At 37.7% G+C, this 18,092-nt stretch overlaps 1 protein-coding gene across 3 annotated transcripts in view; it reads left to right on the top strand.

The window, feature by feature from the left end:
• Positions 1 to 18,092, top strand: part of LOC131432889 (protein cab-1) — a 74,855-nt gene that overhangs the window by 17,208 nt on the left and 39,555 nt on the right. For all 3 annotated transcript variants that reach the window (XM_058599461.1, XM_058599462.1, XM_058599463.1), the window contains exons 3-4: positions 11,582 to 11,635; positions 11,692 to 12,280. In XM_058599461.1, coding sequence (XP_058455444.1) covers positions 11,582 to 11,635; positions 11,692 to 12,280 — 643 coding nt within the window. The remainder of the gene's footprint in view (positions 1 to 11,581; positions 11,636 to 11,691; positions 12,281 to 18,092) is intronic.

Below are 18,092 nucleotides of genomic sequence, written 5' to 3'. Positions count from 1 at the left end.
GATTTATTCTAGAAATGTGCGAGCTGGATATCTTGTTAATATGATGTCTTTGCTAATACGTAATCCTAGCCGCTCTTTTAATGCCGTTAGAATGTTTGTCTCTTGCTCCTTGACATGCTGATTTTGTCGGGACACGCGCCATGTCGGTTTCTCAATGTGCAAACAATAACTCACTTTTAGCCAAAGTTCCATAGATCGAATCATTGCGTGCAGAAGCGAAATTCCAAATTGATATTTGTTTGGATTATTCTCATTTGTTTCAGTTCTTGAAAAATTCAGAGCTTTTCCTGAGCGCTTGCATATATACCAAGCTTGGGAGTGTATGCCTGTTATGTCGTTTAACACTTTCGTATCGTTCAGGCAGAACCAGGCCCGTGCGCAGGGGGGGGTTTTGGGGGTTTTAACCCCCCCCATGAAGAATTTTTTTTAAATTAAGTTTCATGAACAATGGAGTACTTATTATATCAAAGTGCAAATAACTTGACAATTCATATTTTTTTATCAATTTTTTATCAATTTATAAACTGACATAATTTGAACAACCCCCCCCCCCCCCCGCTTTAATGATTTCTGCGCACGAGCCTGTCAGAATTCGTTTTACATTGTCAATATAGTGGATGAGGCGCCTTTTCGTCTTTTGGACACCCCCCCCCCCCCTCTCCCCTCGAAAACCCCCCCCCATGGATGATTCCTGCGCACGGGCCTGGGCAGAACACTACCTTCGTTGATACAAATACTTTCCCCAGTACTGTGGGAGAAAGCTCTGCAATTTCTGCATTTACTTTGTCCACTTCCTGCTGTTAGTTCCGTGTTTTCCTTTTGAAAGATTATTATTCTGGGCAGCAAAGGGAAACAGATGAAGGATAATTGTTGTTCCAGATTATCCAGCCTTCTTGCTCAACAATCAATCGCAAGGGAACCAAACAGATAGCAAATATTGTACAGTAAGGAAGCGTAAGAGAGTCGAAATAAATCAATTCGCAAGTATAGGCAGTTCCATCCGCAGAAATTCAATCGTTTAGTGAATCTAGAGGATGTATTCAAACGATTTCTTTTAACGTCTGATCCTGTAATAGCATTATCGAATAGAGTAACAATCAACGTGAGTGTACACCATCTTCCCGATTATGCAGCTGAATTAACATTTTTAATTTTAACACGCTAGAAGACAGCAATACCTTATTTTAATATGTATAGTAGGGTGGGACAAAATATTGATTTCAGCTCTACTAAATTTTTCGTGTTCCTTTTGGGTCCCATAATCACCATGTAAAATTTTAGCTCGATAGGAGAAACTATATTTTCGCGCCCGCGGTTCAAAGTTTGTATGGGATTTAGTATGGGAAAACGAACTTTTAACAAAAAAATCATCTGGAGGTCATCCTATATACTCAAAAAATCAGCGGGCATGTAATTTTTGTAGGAAATTTAATGAGGAAGAAAACCTTGGAGGACTGTAACATAATCCGACATCTGTGAAAAATGTTATTAAAGAAAAACTGACACAAGGTCCGAACGATGGCTCATTCCTTAATGTATCTAGCACCACTGCTGCTAGTGGTGGTAATGTGATCAAACAACTCAGATCAACCGTTGTAGCATGATAAAAGAAAGCAAACTCACATTACCACCACTAGCAGCAGTGGTGCTAGATACATTAAGGAATGAGCCATCGTTCGGACCTTGTGTCGGTTTTTCTTTAATAACATTTTTCACAGATGTCGGATTATGTTACAGTCTTCGAAGGTTTTCTTCCTCATTATATTTCTTACAAAAATTACATGCCCGCTGATTTTTTGAGTATATAGGGTGACCTCCAGATGATTTTTTTTGTTAAAAGTTAGTTTTCCCATACTAAATCCCATACAAACTTTGAACCGCGGGCGCGAAAATATAGTTTCTCCTATCGAGCTAAAATTATACATAGTTTCTATGGGACCCAAAACGAACACGAAAAGTTTGGTGGAGCGAGAAAATATTTTTTCCCATACAACCTTGTCCCACCCTAATGTATAGCTAATAAATGTCTTACATGAAAGGGCATTTTTCAATAAAAAAAACCCAATGTTTGAACACAATTTAAAAAAATATCTCCTCCGCCATTTTTTCTATAAACATGCTCGAAAGTATTTTCTATCAAATGAAACAAACCGATTTTTTTCCGTTTGCTCCAATGTTAGATATAGCAGTTTAAAAATGATCTGTTTTTTGAACTAGTTTTGCTCATAACTTCGGTTCAGAAAACGCTACCTGAATGCGCTAGTCTTGAAAAAATTGGTTTCAACAAACTCTAAAAGATATTCAAAGACACCAAAATCGAGAAGTGAATATTAAGAAAGCTAGAGCAAAAAATCTGATTTTTTTAGGAACACCCTAAGTTGATCTATTAAAATAGCTGTAACACTAAAACCGTTAGAGATACTACAATAGTGTTTTCGGCAAAGTTGCTTGATATAAGTTTTCCTACAATTTTGCCGAAGAATGCAGTCCTCTATCTCAACACATACGGAAAATAATTTTTGGATCACCCTAATAATTAGAACCACCCTATATGCTATTAGCTTCAAAATATGGCTTATCTTTCACTGATCATCTGTTCCGAAGACATCATAGCTCTAAAGTATAAGGCTAAGCCACAAACGTTTTTGTCCCCCTAAATTGTGGATCCGGACCACTGTGCAATGAGTTTGTTTTACAAGCCAACAAAACGAGTGGTAAGCCCACTGCGTTCAATCACTGAAAATATTCCTGGTTTCTATGTGTCGGTTTTTCTTGTTATGCTTTGTGCGACGATTCGGTCAACTCAAGCGGTTAAAATTTTGTGCGCCTTTTTGCCTTTATCATATAGAAAGGCTATACAATCACTGTGAAAACCGGCTTTTGAATCGAGGCCCGGAGGGCCGAATTCCTTATACCATTCGACTCAGCTCGACGAACTGAACAAATGTCTGTGTGTGTATTTGTATGTATGTGTGTATGTATGTATGTGTGTATGTGACAAATAATGTCACTCGATTTTCTTAGAGATGGCTGAACCTACTTTCACAAACCCAGATTCGAATGAAAAGACTTACGGTATCATCCCGATCCGACTTCCGGTTCCGGAATTACAGGGTGATATGCACCAAAAAAATTAAAACAATTGTTACTCACTTTTCTCAGAGATGACGTGACCGATTTTCACAAACTTAGATTTAAATGAAAGGTCATATGGTCCCATAGATTGCTGTTGAATTTTATTCCGATCCGACTTCCGGTTCCGGAATTACAAGGCAATATGTGCAAATCTATGAGAAAATTTTCTCGGAAATTTCTTAATCGATTTTTACAAACTGAGATTCAAATGAAAGGTCCTGAAATTCTTTAAAAAGTCCCCGAAAAGTTGATCTAGATCCGACTTCCGATTCCGGAATTACAGTGCGATTAGTAAAAATTTTTAGTTCCATGTGTATATTTTCACAAGCGAGGGTGAAATGAGGTGCACATGTTTATAAAATATGCTGGTAAATTCGTCTAGTTGGCAGACCTTGTTAGTTGGTGAATATGTAAATCTACTTTGGGACTAGAAGTGCCCGGTTTCTGCTTCCAAACGCACCGATAATAGTGAAGAAAAGCTCCAAAATCGGAATTCACTTCAATTTCTCCGCAACGGTTGAACCGATTTTCACAAATCATGACTCAAATTGATGCTCTCAGTGTCTTAAAAGACACTGATAATTTTCATCTAGATCCGACTTCCGGTTCCGAAATTATAGGGCAATGAGTATCAAAATTTTCAAACTGTCATACAAAATGATGCAAAATCGGTACGCATCGCTACGTGCTGGTACAGAAGAAGAAGAAAACGCACCTGCCTAACACACAGTATGCTTTGTTAAATTTTGTATAGCGTGCAATGTTGCCACATTTAAATCTATATAAATTTGACATAGCTGTTTACGAATCGAAAAGGTGATGGTAGTTTTTACCAAAGAAAGTTTTTGATTTTATTCAGGTTTGTAAAAAAATCTTGACAGAATCTTCTAGTGATGTTTTTGAAAACAAAATAATATGAAAAAGGCATCATTACACCACTAGGTGGATTTAAAAAGGTTTTTGAGATTTCACCTTAAGACCATATTTGAGTTTTTCAGAAAGTATGCATGATCTTCAAAAAGTATCGATTCTATTCAAATTAGATTAATTCCTTCATTGTCCCCATCCATGTTAAGCACACTTGCTACACACTCTTATAATCATATGTAAGTTATGCAAAATGTAGCTATGATCTTCAAAATTAACGATTCAAAATGAGTCAAATGAGATCAATTTTGTCTTGACCTCCCCGCCTTGTTAAATATACTTGCAACGCTTCCTTCCCTATAAAATATCCTTATAACCATCTCTGAAGAGTAAGAAGTACCTGTGCTAAGTTTGGTGACAATCCGTTCAGTAGTTTCGGAGTTATGTAATTACAAACATTACAACCCCCTTTTAGAGGCTCTTAGTACATCCCCCGAAATACTCTATAATCATATCAATTTTGTGCAAAAAGTATCTATGGTCCTAAAACAATATCGATTTTCGTAAAATTAGATAAATTTACTCACGATTCCCCTGTTAAGGACGCTTGTTACGCTCCCTCCCTCCTAAAAATATCCTCATGACCAGTTTGGTGGCAATACGCTCAGTAGTTTCGGAGTTATACCGTTACATACATTATTCCTTTTGAAAGGCATTTTCTACATCCACCCCCCATATAATCATATCGAAGGTATGCCAAATATTTCTATGGTCTTCAAAAAGTATCGATTTTCGTCAAGTTATATGATTTTTTTTCATGACCAAGGAGGGAGCGTAGCAAGTGTCATTAACAAGGACACTAGCTACGCTCCCTCCCTTGTAATATACGCTTATGGCCATCTCTGAAACTAGAAGTATTTGTGTCAAGGTTGGTGGAAATCCGCTCAGTAGTTCCGGAGTTATGTTGTTAGAAATATACAAACTTACATCCTTTTTGCCTTTCTCATATAGAAAGGCTAAGCAAACACTGTCACACGATTTTCTCAGAGATAGCTGAACCGATTTTCTTAGATTCAAAAGACAAATCTTATGGTCCCATAGATTTGGTTCTATTTTTCAGGTGAAAAATACGTAAATTTAAAAACTTTTTTTCAATTTGTACCTACTTGTTAGAGTTATTACAAAATCACGATAGCGATGCTTTTCTATAAAAGTACTCTTATTGCTTTTCTCATATAGAAAATTTATACAATCACTTGAAAAATTGACTCGTGAAAATTGGCCCGTAGGGCTAAGTGTTCTATATCATTTTTTTAATACGTTTATTAGGTCTCAATCGGAATTCAAGATAAAATTATTATATCGGGATACTAAAATGAAAACTTAATGCATTCATATCTACTGCGCCGTTGCATTCTTCAATAAAGTTGATGTAGCTTAACAAGGTTTTTAAGATTTGCGTTCGCGTAGTTTTTGCGATCTACTCTGGAATATGTGCCGGCTACCAACTAGTGCCGAAAGTTTTTGCTGTAGAAGATTGTAAGCTTCCCTTACTCTCAAGCAGTCAAAGAATTTGCGTTCGATGGTTTCAGTCTGTTCTGTACAATGCAAACATTGCTCACCGTCGGTTTGTCGCATGACGTTCATTATTCGTCTGTGTGGAATTTTTTGGTTGACCCACATGTACAGTGCACTGCGCTGAGTTGATAGAATTTTTATTGTGGGTTCAGTGCATATCCAGCAGACCCTGTCAGCTTGGAGCGAAAATAATCTTCAGTTCAGCAACGCCATCGCATGGTGTCACATTAAACATATCTCGATGAACATTAGAAAAGGTCCCAAGTGCAAATGACAGTTTCTCTTGGTTTACTTTCTCTTTTAATTATTACGGCAAATTCCAGTAATTTCCAACAAATTCTACAGGGCATATCGAAAGTTGATGGTTTTTGCTATTATCCTATGTAAAGTGTTAGTTGGAAAGATTGCAGATTGGACCGTAATACTCGAAAGAGAAAGTAAACAAAGAGAAACTGTCATTTGCACTTAGGACCTTATTTCGTGTTTGTCTTCATATCATGTCAATTGTATGGGTGCGCAGTGCTGCTATTTTGGCGCGCACGAATTTGACATTTCTCTCCCTACTTCTGTGTACGAAATTCGATGCGAACTCGCCTGAGGGTGCCATGTTCGCAAAAAAATGTTGTTGCCAATGATTTGTTCGGGAAATGTGAGAGCTGGATATCTTGTTAATATGATGTCTTTGATATCCAGTCAACTACCGAAGGGTTATCCGTCACACCAACATCGATGGCAGTTGTCTTCGCTTCATTCAAGCGAGTCCCAGCCACTCGTTCAAATTGCCTAAAAAGCACACGCATCTCATCCAGTTGGTCCGCACCGGTAACAATGGTACTGATGTCGTCCGCATAAGCAACTGTTCCACATACCTGCTCCAGCTGTTGCCAGAGGGTACAAATAAAGAACAAAGAGATGCATCGAAAGGGGGTCTCCTTGGCGGACTAACCGCTGAATAGGGAAGGGTGCTGAGAGGTGTCCGTTTATCAATAAACGCGACGAAGAGGCTTCTGATATGCGAGAAAGCAAATGTATAAGCCCCGCGTTGAAGCCTAAAGAGCACATAGTTTTGTATAGAAAACTTTTATCCACCCGATCAAAGGCTTGATCAATATCGAAACACACCAGTTTGCCTTTCATTTTGTTTGCTTTTAGCAGAGCTATCCGATCTTTTATAGCCAACGTAGCTTGAAAGATGTTTGTGCTATGTTTGTACATTTTTGCGATTTCGTTAAAATGTTGCATAACATTTTCTATTCTCAGTTTTAGAATCCGTGCGAGAATTTTGTAGTCAAAATTGACCAAACTAATAGGCCTTTACGATCAAGCGGTGTTGCCCACACCTCGTTTTTTAACCAACACAATTACATCATCAACGAACTGCGTAGGAAAATTAGATCTGATCGCTTCGTTCATTCAGGTTAAACTCTCGGTGGATTACATCGAAACTGCCCAAATTACATTCCTTAGGCAGCCCGTCAGACCCGGATGATTTTTTAATATACTACTACGGATAACGGACAGTATTTCGCTTGTGGTGATTTCGTTCATACAGGACTCATTAATGGAATAACTCATTGGCACTGAAAGGGATCCCCTTCTACTTCCTCCACATACTTACGTGCGTAAAGATCGGTGAAGTATTGTACCATATGATCCTGGATAGTAGTGGAGTCTTCGATGACTTCGTTTCTTTCGTTCTTCAGGCGCTCGATCATGGTTCTTCTCCGCACTCGCTCACCCAGCTGGTAGGTAGAAAGGGGTTCGTTTGCTACGAATGTCTCGTTGATCCGAATAAACATCTCCGATAACCGTCGCTGGTGAGAGAGCATCTCTGCTTTTATCCGGTTGATCGTGGTTAGCATGCCCGGATTGTTTTGATATCCGTCATACGCTTGTCGAAGGCGAGCTTTGACTTCCAGCGATAGAAAGGTTTTATTTTGGGTTTTGCGCACATCAACCACCAGTGCATCCAAGTACGGTAGTAACGGCGTTGAAGAGTCCAATATTGCCACCGAATTTTAAACTCGTCAATATTCTCGGTAGTCAAAAGGTGTGGGCGAAGCGACCATGCGGTACCATGAGATCGGTCGGTGAAAGGAAGGCAACTTCTTGCGGTGACAGCTTTGTGATCGGAGAAGCAGCAAACGTGAGTGGCGGTGGCTCTCAGATGATTTCGAAAACCAGCGCTTACATACAGACGATCGAGCCTAGACGAGGAGTTGTGCGTGATGTAGGTGTACTCGATGTCACGTGGTCGAAGCTGGATCCACACGTCATGCAGATGTAGTTGTTGGATGGCTGATTGTAACGATCGGTTAGCGTTCGTTCGTGTAGCATCGCATATTCTCAACACGCAGTTGAAATCGCCACCGACGATGGTGTGTTCTGTCCGATGACGGAGGTAGTAAGCGACAGTTGTGTTGAAGGAACGCTCGCGTTGCGCTCGAACAACAGTACCGGATGGAGCATATATATTACACAGTGTAACATTATTTACACGCAGTGCGATCAATCTCCCATCCAGGCTCCTTTCTACATGAGAGAATTTCATGTGTTATTTTAGAGCAATAGCAGTACCTCTCTTCGCATGGTCCACATTGCAAACCACGTTGTAGCCTGGTAATGTTAGTGTTTCGTTTTTAACTTCTTGTACGAAGACAATATCGAGATCCATCGATCGGACGAAAGTGTGGAGAGCGCTCAGTTTTGTTTCGTTGGTTATCGTGTTTATATTGAAGGTTCCAATGTTAACGCTGACGAAGTCCATCAACATTTCATTTCACTATCCGATATGTCGTGTGCAGACTCGCCTTTGCTGTGCTTCAATTTTTTTGTTCGGCTGTAGCGGTGGTTTTTTCATCCGTGTTGTCTTCTTCGGCTGGGCCGACATTTTCGTGATGTTCGCGTATGAGAGGTCCGCAGTGAGCTTCTGCACTAGTAGCTTATTGTTTTGCACACACGGGATGCCAATGTGTACAAATTCGTGGCAATGTAAGCAAGTGTGCCGCTACCCCTTGTAACCTACCGTTGTATCTTCCCCCTGGATGCGAGTGAGGGGATATTCTTCTTCACCACCATCCGTGCGATACGCACACCAATCTTTACTCCTTCAAAAACACCGTAAAGATTATCCCAAAAGAGTTCACGAACTTTTAGCACTTCACCGTAGTCAGCGAAAAAAGACGCGATTTGATTGTTAGTGACGTCTTCGGGAAGATCGAATATTTGTACATCAACCGCTCCGTCCACCGTCGTTATTCGTAACTTGTAGGACTTCCCGTCGACGTTGAACTCGTGCTTGTTGTCGTGTTGCTCAACAATCTTCTCGGCTAGCTCGAGGTTACTGACCTTCATGAAGGTGCACCCAAGCCGTCTGTTTCGCGGGTTAAACCAAGCTCCTTTTCGACGAATTTATGGATCACTTCGTGCGAAAAGTGTTTCGGAAAGCTCGAATAATCGATCCGAAACGTGTTTTCACGCATCCCGGCGTTTACGTCGCGGATTTCGCGAGCACTGTACTTTAATTTGAAGGATCTGATTGTCAAATAGGGGTAGATGGGGTAAAAGGCTCCCCCTAAGGAAATGTAGCTATATCTTAACTATAGAGAATAACACGGAAGAGTTTTATGCATGACTATCTTCCGTAATCATTATTTCTCAGAATTACGTACAAATACTCGCTTAGTACATTGAAAAATACATGAATATCTTTTTTCTGAAATATATGCGGGGCATGATGCCCTATCGTGGAAAACATGAAAAATGTACATTCAAAATTACGCGAAGTGACGATTATATGAACATAAAGGCAGGATGATCTTAAACAACGGGTAAACATCCATCAAAACAACGGATTGAAGTTCATGACAACCACGGGGCAATATGCACCCTCATAAAGCTCCTTTTTCTTATTTGAAGAAAGCTTTAGACTTTTCGTTGACGAAATATTTGCCAGGTGGAAGATTGTTCACTATTATTCATAAAATTGATAACTTATGGATAATTTTTGTAAGCGACTACTTGAGCATTTTGCCTCACACAATTCGTAAAATTTTGCCCCCAAAAATATGAGACGATAAATTTGACGATTTTTCTATAAATTTGCAAATACATCGTCTGTATTAGAACTAATTTTAGAAACCCGAATCATTGGCAAAAAAGTTTACTGGTTACATAATTAAAATCGTCTTCCTCACGTTAGAAAATTACTATGGAATGAACATCAAAAATTACTTATAACAGAGGCATAATTGGTTTTTTATAATTTTTTGAGATATGATTGAACCATCGCTACCGAAGTTTTATAGTAATCTTTTGTTATGGAGGTCTTTCAGTTTCATTCAAATTTCAGTGAAAAAATTGGTAACTTTTGAGAAAAGCAAAAGGTGCATTATGCCTCGAGGGTGCGTTTTACCCCATCTTCCCCTAAACGTAGTGAATAGATTGTGCGACTCCTGAGAAAACATCGACTGTTTGGCTCGGAAGTTGAACGCTAACTATATCATTCGACACAGTTCATCGAGCTGAGCAATGTCAGTGTGTGTGTGTATGTGTGAGTGTGTGACAAATAATGTCACTCATAAAATAAAAAATCTCTTAGAGTCCCATAGGTTGCAAATAAATTTCATCAGGCTTTCTTAGGGTAAAGTTTGTTTAAAATTATACACCGTCGTTTAGAGCGACGATGCAAAAAAGGGGAAAATTCCTGTAGGTTTGGCTCCAAACTGATTTAACTTCCAGGCTATATTAGTTACTTACAAAACGAATCGACCTGGGCAATACTTATTCCAAGTTCCCGGTTACAGAAGTACCGGAAATAGTGGTCAAAACCCCTAAAACGAGACTCACTCAATTTTCTCAGAGATGATTTAATTCGTGTTTAATCGTTTAGTGCGACGATGCAAAATAAAGAAAAATTCTTATCAACTTGACATAACTGTTTACAAAATGGAAAGATTATGTTAGTTTATACCCAAAAAAAGTTTCTATTATATTCAAAATTGAAAAAAAAATTCTTGACAGAATTTTCAAATGATATTTTTGAAAATATGAGTAATATGAGAAAGGCATCATCATACCTCTAGGTGGATTAAAAATGGTTATATATACAGGGTCCACAATCTAAATTTTTTTTTTTTTTGAACTAGCGGTTATTTCGACATTGGTAACCTTAATATCATTTCTGATTTGACAGAAACTTAGTTTTATCCTTACGCTGAACGAAAATGGTTGTGTATACGCTTGAGGAACGCGTGAAAATAGTGCAGTTTTACTTTGAAAATCATGGTAATGTTGCGGAATGTGCACGCCAAAAAATCTTCTTCTCGAATGAGCACATTTTCATCTCGGCGATTATGTTAATAAGCAAAATTGTCGCATCTGGGAAACGGAAAACCCGCACGTTATCATGGAGAAGCCGATGCATCCTCAGATAGTGACGGTTCGGTGCGGATTTTGTTCTGGCGGCATCATTGGGCAATTTTTCTTCGAAAATGAGGCAGGAGCCGCCGCCACGATCAATGGCGAGCGCTACCGCGTCATGATTAGCGATTGGTTCTTCCCGTTACTTGAAGAGGACAACTTGGACACCATTCGGTTACAACAAAACGGCGCTCCGTGCCACACAGTCAACGCTACGATCGATTTTCTGCGCACAGTCTTCGAAGATCGAATTATCAGTCGAAATTCGGATGTCGTTTGGCCGCAGCTGTGATTTGACGCCGTTAGACTATTATCTTTGGAAGGCTGTCAAAGATAAGTGTTATGTTGCCAGAGACAATTCAAGCCTTGAAGGACAACAGTCGTGCTTAAAAAAAAGTTACATGGCCGACCGTATATATATATATATATATATATATATATATATATATATATATATATATATATATATATATATATATATATATATATATATATATATATATATATATATATATATATATATATATATATATATATATATATATATAATATTATACATACTTCATTGTTTTCTTTGCAGGACTTCGTAGGACCAAACCAAGTCAAATGGGACATACATCATGGGCTTCTAATGGTAATTATTATAACAGTCCATCATTAATAAGCACTGCAAATGTTATATATTCATAGATGGAAGAGAGGCACCGGAATTTCTGAAGACAATAAATGAACTAATCGAAGAACAAGCCCGTCGTCGGTTTTTGGAACATCTTCAACGATTCCAGTTAAATAGAAACATCTTGCAAAGAGCTGAATTGGAAGAAAACGCTCGACCTGCTTTCTCCTATCAACTTCCACTTAAAGATGATATTGATTTAAATAAACCTGTCGAATTCGCAGTTGATCCGAGTGATCCTCGATTTTACGATAGGATGTTGAATGTCGTCTCTGAAAACCATGATGGGACCAATCTTCAAATCGAAAAGATTACTGATAAAGAAACAATTTCTGAATCTCAGGCCAATCTTCCACCATCACCTCAGGTCATTAAACCTAAACATCCAATTTATTCTGTCAACAAATATCAAAATGTGGAAAACAAACTAAGACAAACAGAACAGCGCGTAGATGAAAATTTATTACCACAGCGTGTCAATGGAGTTATTCAGCGACCAGTTGAAATGGACGGAGCTGTTGCAATGTATATTGTTGCTCTTATAGGTGGAATCAGTGCTGCTGTTACAGTAGGGCTGATTTCAGTCGGTATTGGATGGTACACGTAAGTATGATTCGTTAATAACTTTCATATCATTGCAGGCCATTTAACCAAAATCGAAAAATCTCAAATCAATTCCACTTATCAGTCAATTTTGTATGCATCGTTGCCTTTTTTTAAATATTTTTGAGAATTTAATCTCGCCTCTAGGTTCTAATAAAATATTCTTCACATAATGTTTCGACTGATTTTTAAATCAAACTCTAGTTTTTTCCAATTACCTATACTTCCTGTACGAGGCTTTGCTTGCTTCATATAATTGTTGGTGTGAGAATACTGGATTTGTTAAGCAAATGCTTACTTTATCTAGAGTTCTACCCTAGACGTTATTTGTTGTTATTGCGAACACAATCCTCGCCGGGAATTGTTTTCTACACAGTTTGAATGGCATAGTTGAATTGGATGGCGTTAATGTTATTCGAGAAATTATAACTAATTCATTAGATGATGATGATAATGGTCTCACCTTATATCTCTACAAATGTGTGAACAGAACGAGTTATCTAAATGATAATTAATATGTTAGCACATATCTTAACCAGTAAACAAAAAGCGGGTGGATAATGTCAGAGACATAACCGGATGACGTGAATACGAATAAAATACATCGTTCAGTTTCTTTGACGTTGCAGATTCTGAATTCTTTAACTGGAATTCAAGAACCAAGAACTTTTGATCCGAATGCTGGAATTGAATCCTGAAACTCAATTTCGATGCTAGATTCGGGAACTGAGTTCTGAACTTAAACTCGGTAACTGAATTCTGAACAGTTAAACTCTGGACCTGGATTCTGATACGCAGCTGAATTTTAGTTACAGAACTCCGATCCAGGATTTCGTTTTCAAATTCGAATCCAGAATTCAGCTCAGAAGATCCAGAATTTAGTTCAAAGATCTTCCAAATCTAGTTCCTAAGTTTAGTTACCTTTCTAGAATTGTAGAACTGAACTTTGGAACCGAAATTCTAGTAGAATAATTTTTTAACACCATTACATAGTAGAAATAAATGGATTTCGATCTGAAGATCCAGAATTTCTGGTTCAGAATTCTGAACCTGAATTCTGAAACTATATTCTAAATCTGAATTCCGATAAGGAATTTCTGAACTGAATTCGGAGCTGAACCACTATTTCTGTTCCAGAATTCAGTTTCAAAATTCAGATCCAAAGTCCAGGTTTCGAATCAATCCTTATCTCAGATCCAAAATTCGGTTCCAAAATCCCGGCTTAGAATCAAATTCTGAAATTCTGGACGAGAAACCAAATTTTAGATCTGGGTTTTGGGAATGAAAAAAAATATCAGGTAAAATATCTAATCTGGATCGAACGAGTCAACTACTTAGGCAAGAATGAATGAAGTATCATTTTTTGCGTTTAATGTAATAATTTATTTTAAATTTTTCGTAGTTTTAAAATAGTTTACAAATTAAGTGATACAGTGTTTCTTTTCATCTTTGTTCCAATTTGTGACCTTCATTCTGTTTCTTTGTATTTTGCATATGCTGTAATAATTTTGCTAAAGAGCAAGTGTTGATTCTGCAAATTTCCTTAAACTACTTAAAAACTAACCTAATCCTAGAAATATTTACGTAAAAAGTGAATTAATTATTTCGTATTCCGAATGGATACAGCCCTGTCTAAATTTATAACATGATTCAGTTATTGTTTGATGAATGAAGTATCAATTAGAAGGGTTGATTTTGTACAATGTTCCCCATTTTGCCCCAATGCAAACGACTAGCAGTAGGATGACGCAATCGCTCCTGTTTGAAACGAAACTGGCTCTGCGAACGTCCCGCAATTGTTTCAAAGATGAACTGATACTTGATACCAAACATTTTAGAAAACTTTAATTTTGAATTATTTGTGATGATGTCATACAACTGAATATGTTATCATAAATTGCTGATCATATTTACGATGACATGTATCAAAAATTATGTTGATACGTTAGATGCAACAGGAGATATTCACGATTAAAAACTTATCACTCTCTCAAAGGGTAAATTTTGAAAAGGCGCCCCATAGTAAAGTAAGTCATATTCACGACAAAAACTACAAGGATCAGCCCCATGTTCGAGCCATTGATGTGGAACAAGGCAACCAAAATTTCTAATGATTTACAATCGAACAGTTCAATCAATCGTCACACTTTTGAATTCGCAAATACATGAGAGTCTGCTTAGATTGAACTTTATTAGGAACCAAAACCGAACACGCGAACTCAGAGTATAGACTTTATTTGTCGTGATTTGTATTTGTTTTGTAGCCGACCAATAGCCCAAATGTATGCAATTATATGTTTGTACACGATACGGATATCGATATTTAAGCTTGCGATACGGATATCGATATTTAAGCTTCTCTTCGCCAAACTTGTGTTCGAGTTTTGTATGCAAGCAGTTATTTTTATAGCGTTACTCTACCATTACAACCATTCTGCGATTTCGGTTGAAGCGAGTTTCTTATTATCAATCGAGTTCATCTTATATAAATTGGAAATTAATCTTATGCACTCCAAATTTACCCTGGGGTAGTTGTCAATTTCTCAGGCGAAACGACATAACATGGAATTTCATCCGAAGTTGCATGACACAAGATCAGAACATACCAATTAAAGCTTCAAATCGTTTTATGGCACTTTTTGTCTTGCTGTCTAGCAACAACCTACCTCTAGCATGCTACTCATTGGACTGAAACATCAGCTATAATTTTGCTTATATTTATACATTCGCGTGCTTCCAGCAGCTGCGCTTTAGCATCAATTGACCAATCAGAGCAATGCTTTCTCTTTGATATATCGCTTACTCCTTCAAAACCGTCGACTATGGCAGAGAAATCCAGTATGCCGGTGATTTTTTGCAGACAAATAGGACACTGCTAGCTATTAATCAACATTTCAATGATACACAATTAAAAATATATGCCTATGAACATTCAAATCAATACGTAGACATATTTCCAATCAAATGGTGACATAATATTAATAATTTATATAAAATTGACTGAGCTGTAATTGTTCAAAACCTGACCACATTTCTACGTGTATTTTTCTAGAGTTTCTAGTTTGCACGCCTATATAGAAAACAAAAATGTGTTCCACATTTAAAAAAACGAATAATCCTAATAATCTAGCAGGTTTAGATTCTAGTTCAGAAGAACGACTGACAATAAAATAACATTCAAATATTTCGGATCTACTATCCAGGGTTAATCAAAAAAATATACAACCCGGGAAGATCCTTGATCACATCAGGAATCGAACCCGATATCTTTACCAGTATCAGAAAATTCACCTGGCCCTCCCCGCCGGAGCAGTTCATCGCTACACACAGCTGCGATGTAGTAACGAGACTGTGGATGAGCAGAACCAAGCCAAATTCCATCAACAAACTTAACACACTGAATTGTAAGGCTCTTCGGCCAGTCCTGTTCGCTTTCCAAATAGTCTCTACCTGCACGAGGCTCAGACGTTTATAGACTGCTCATTATTTTTAACTCTCAAACAAAATAAAAATCCATCATCATCATACCGAACACAGTAACTTTATACGTCTAACAAAAATATATAAGCAAAAAGAAAATACAATCTTCGTAATGCGTAAAAAGAATAAAAAATCAAAATAATTTGAACTAAATAACTAAATATATGCTTACAAAATGGACTTTATGTGTGAAATACATAACTTTTTGAACTCCACCAATGTCATTGGGCATCGAATTGAAAAAAAAAAACTTTTAGAGCCATTAGAACGGCTGATATTGTGCAATGCTCTCCACCGTTGTTTTTTTCCCACTGCTAATGACTGGCAGCTGTGACGTAATCGCTCTTGTCGAAAGCGTGCAGACGACACAAAACACATCTGCTCGCAGTGGCGATTGAATCCAAACTGATTGAATTTTTGTTAAGAGATTTCCTTTTATGTGATTTCGTTTGTAGCTTTTTCACTAATGGGCGGTCCTAACGGCTATAAAAATAGCCGCATACAGAATTTTATTGTCGATTATTTCATTTCGGATTTGCATAAATTATTGAAAGAAATTATCAATATGCTGTAGGGATTCGGTTCTAGCATTCACAAGGACCAAATTGAGGAACTCAATTTGCTCCGTCGCTGCTGGTTGATGATTCCACTCCCACGACGTCTGCTTCCATCGAACGCACGAAAAGAAATGATCGATTTTCGACCACGGTTCCCCTTTTATACGCATTCAGTTGAAGATATGTGCCTGACTACCTCAAAATCGTCGTCCTTGCGCGAAAAACCCAAGCGAAAGTAAGGTGTTTTTCGCGTTGTTTTCAAATTTTAAGAAAACTTAATTTTTGAGTTGTTTGTGGTTATCGCACACTGTTCAAAATATTATCCTGAATTCCTGATCATATTTTTGATGAAATGGTGAAATAATTATGTTGCTACCATTAATACAAGTCGAGATATTCACGATTAAGTTCTGCCCATTCTTCCATATGGCTAATTTTGAAAAGGCGCCCCATAGTAAAGTAAGTCGTATTCACGACAAAAGAATTCCCTTGTACAATATTGAGTTTAGCGGTCTGGCTAACAAAAATCTTGGTGTTCTAGCAGTAGATGCGTTTCTAGTATTGTACCTATGCAAATCAGTTCCGCTTTCAATTCTATCACACAAATATCAAGACAGCATGCCATTCAAGATTTTGAAAGTGAATACTATGGTTAAGTAGTAAATTCTCAGTTTCACTGAAAGCTCCAGATGATCAGACCACTCAATTGCCGAAGTTGTTCTATGCGAATTCGACCCAATGTGAACGAGCCGTAGAAGCCGTATTTGCCGGTATCGAAGGTATTTCTTCCCGTTCTTCTAGAACGGCACCAAAAAACACTGGAGAGGCCTTTCACGTTAGGTTGTCACTATGCTTTTCACCTTCTTCACCGAAGGCTAGGATAAGTTCTTGATTGCACCAATCCTTTAGTAAATGCAATTCTATTTGCTTGCCTGACTTAATCACCAATTCACGATTTATGCAATGGACTTCGGGATCATACCGTGATTGAAACGCATTGTTCGCACTTGATCTTGAATAAGCCACATGTATTGAAAACGACTTAATTGTTTCTTAAACGGTGTGTGCGAACACTTCAAAGGTATATTTGCTACTGGTTCTATTGTGATACAATACAATTTCGGTACTATCGCTTTAAATCAATTTTTCTTTTTCTATCACTTCACCTATCAGTATTAATTCGGCAGGGTGAGTTTAGTGGTTCGATTTTAGTACTATATCATATACTGTTAAGCTTTAAATTTAATATCAGTTATTTAGGTTAGCAGTAGTTCAAGAAATATTTATAAAGAACTTATTAAGTAATGTTTAAATCTTAAGACTAGTAATGACTATTTACAATAAATTCTGTACTTGATTTCATTTAAGATCAGATTACTGATCACAATGGTTTAGTTAGTAGATCAGCTATCATCACTTCTGATGGGCAGTACACATATTGAATTTTTCCAGTTTGATGCAAATTTTTAACAAAATTATATTTAGTGTCAATATACTTTGTCCTGTTGCTAAACTTATCCGAGTTGAACATTTTCAAACAAGACTGCTTGTCCTCATTCAGCTGTACAGTTTTAACGCTCTCACCCAAATCGACTAGTAGACGCTGAATCCAAATCGCTTCTTGAGATACCTCGGACAAAGCGACAAATTCGGCCTCCGCAGTTGACAATGAAACACATGTCTGTTCACGACATGACCATGATATAGTACCACCACAGAATTTAAACAAAAAACTACTGTTAGATTTACGATCTAGTCGGCATTCTTCCCAATCG

Source organism: Malaya genurostris, chromosome 2 (assembly GCF_030247185.1).
Source record: "Malaya genurostris strain Urasoe2022 chromosome 2, Malgen_1.1, whole genome shotgun sequence".
NCBI lineage: Eukaryota > Metazoa > Arthropoda > Insecta > Diptera > Culicidae > Malaya > Malaya genurostris.
Note: the sequence above shows the minus strand (reverse complement) of the source record. Positions and strands in the feature narration are given on the sequence as shown.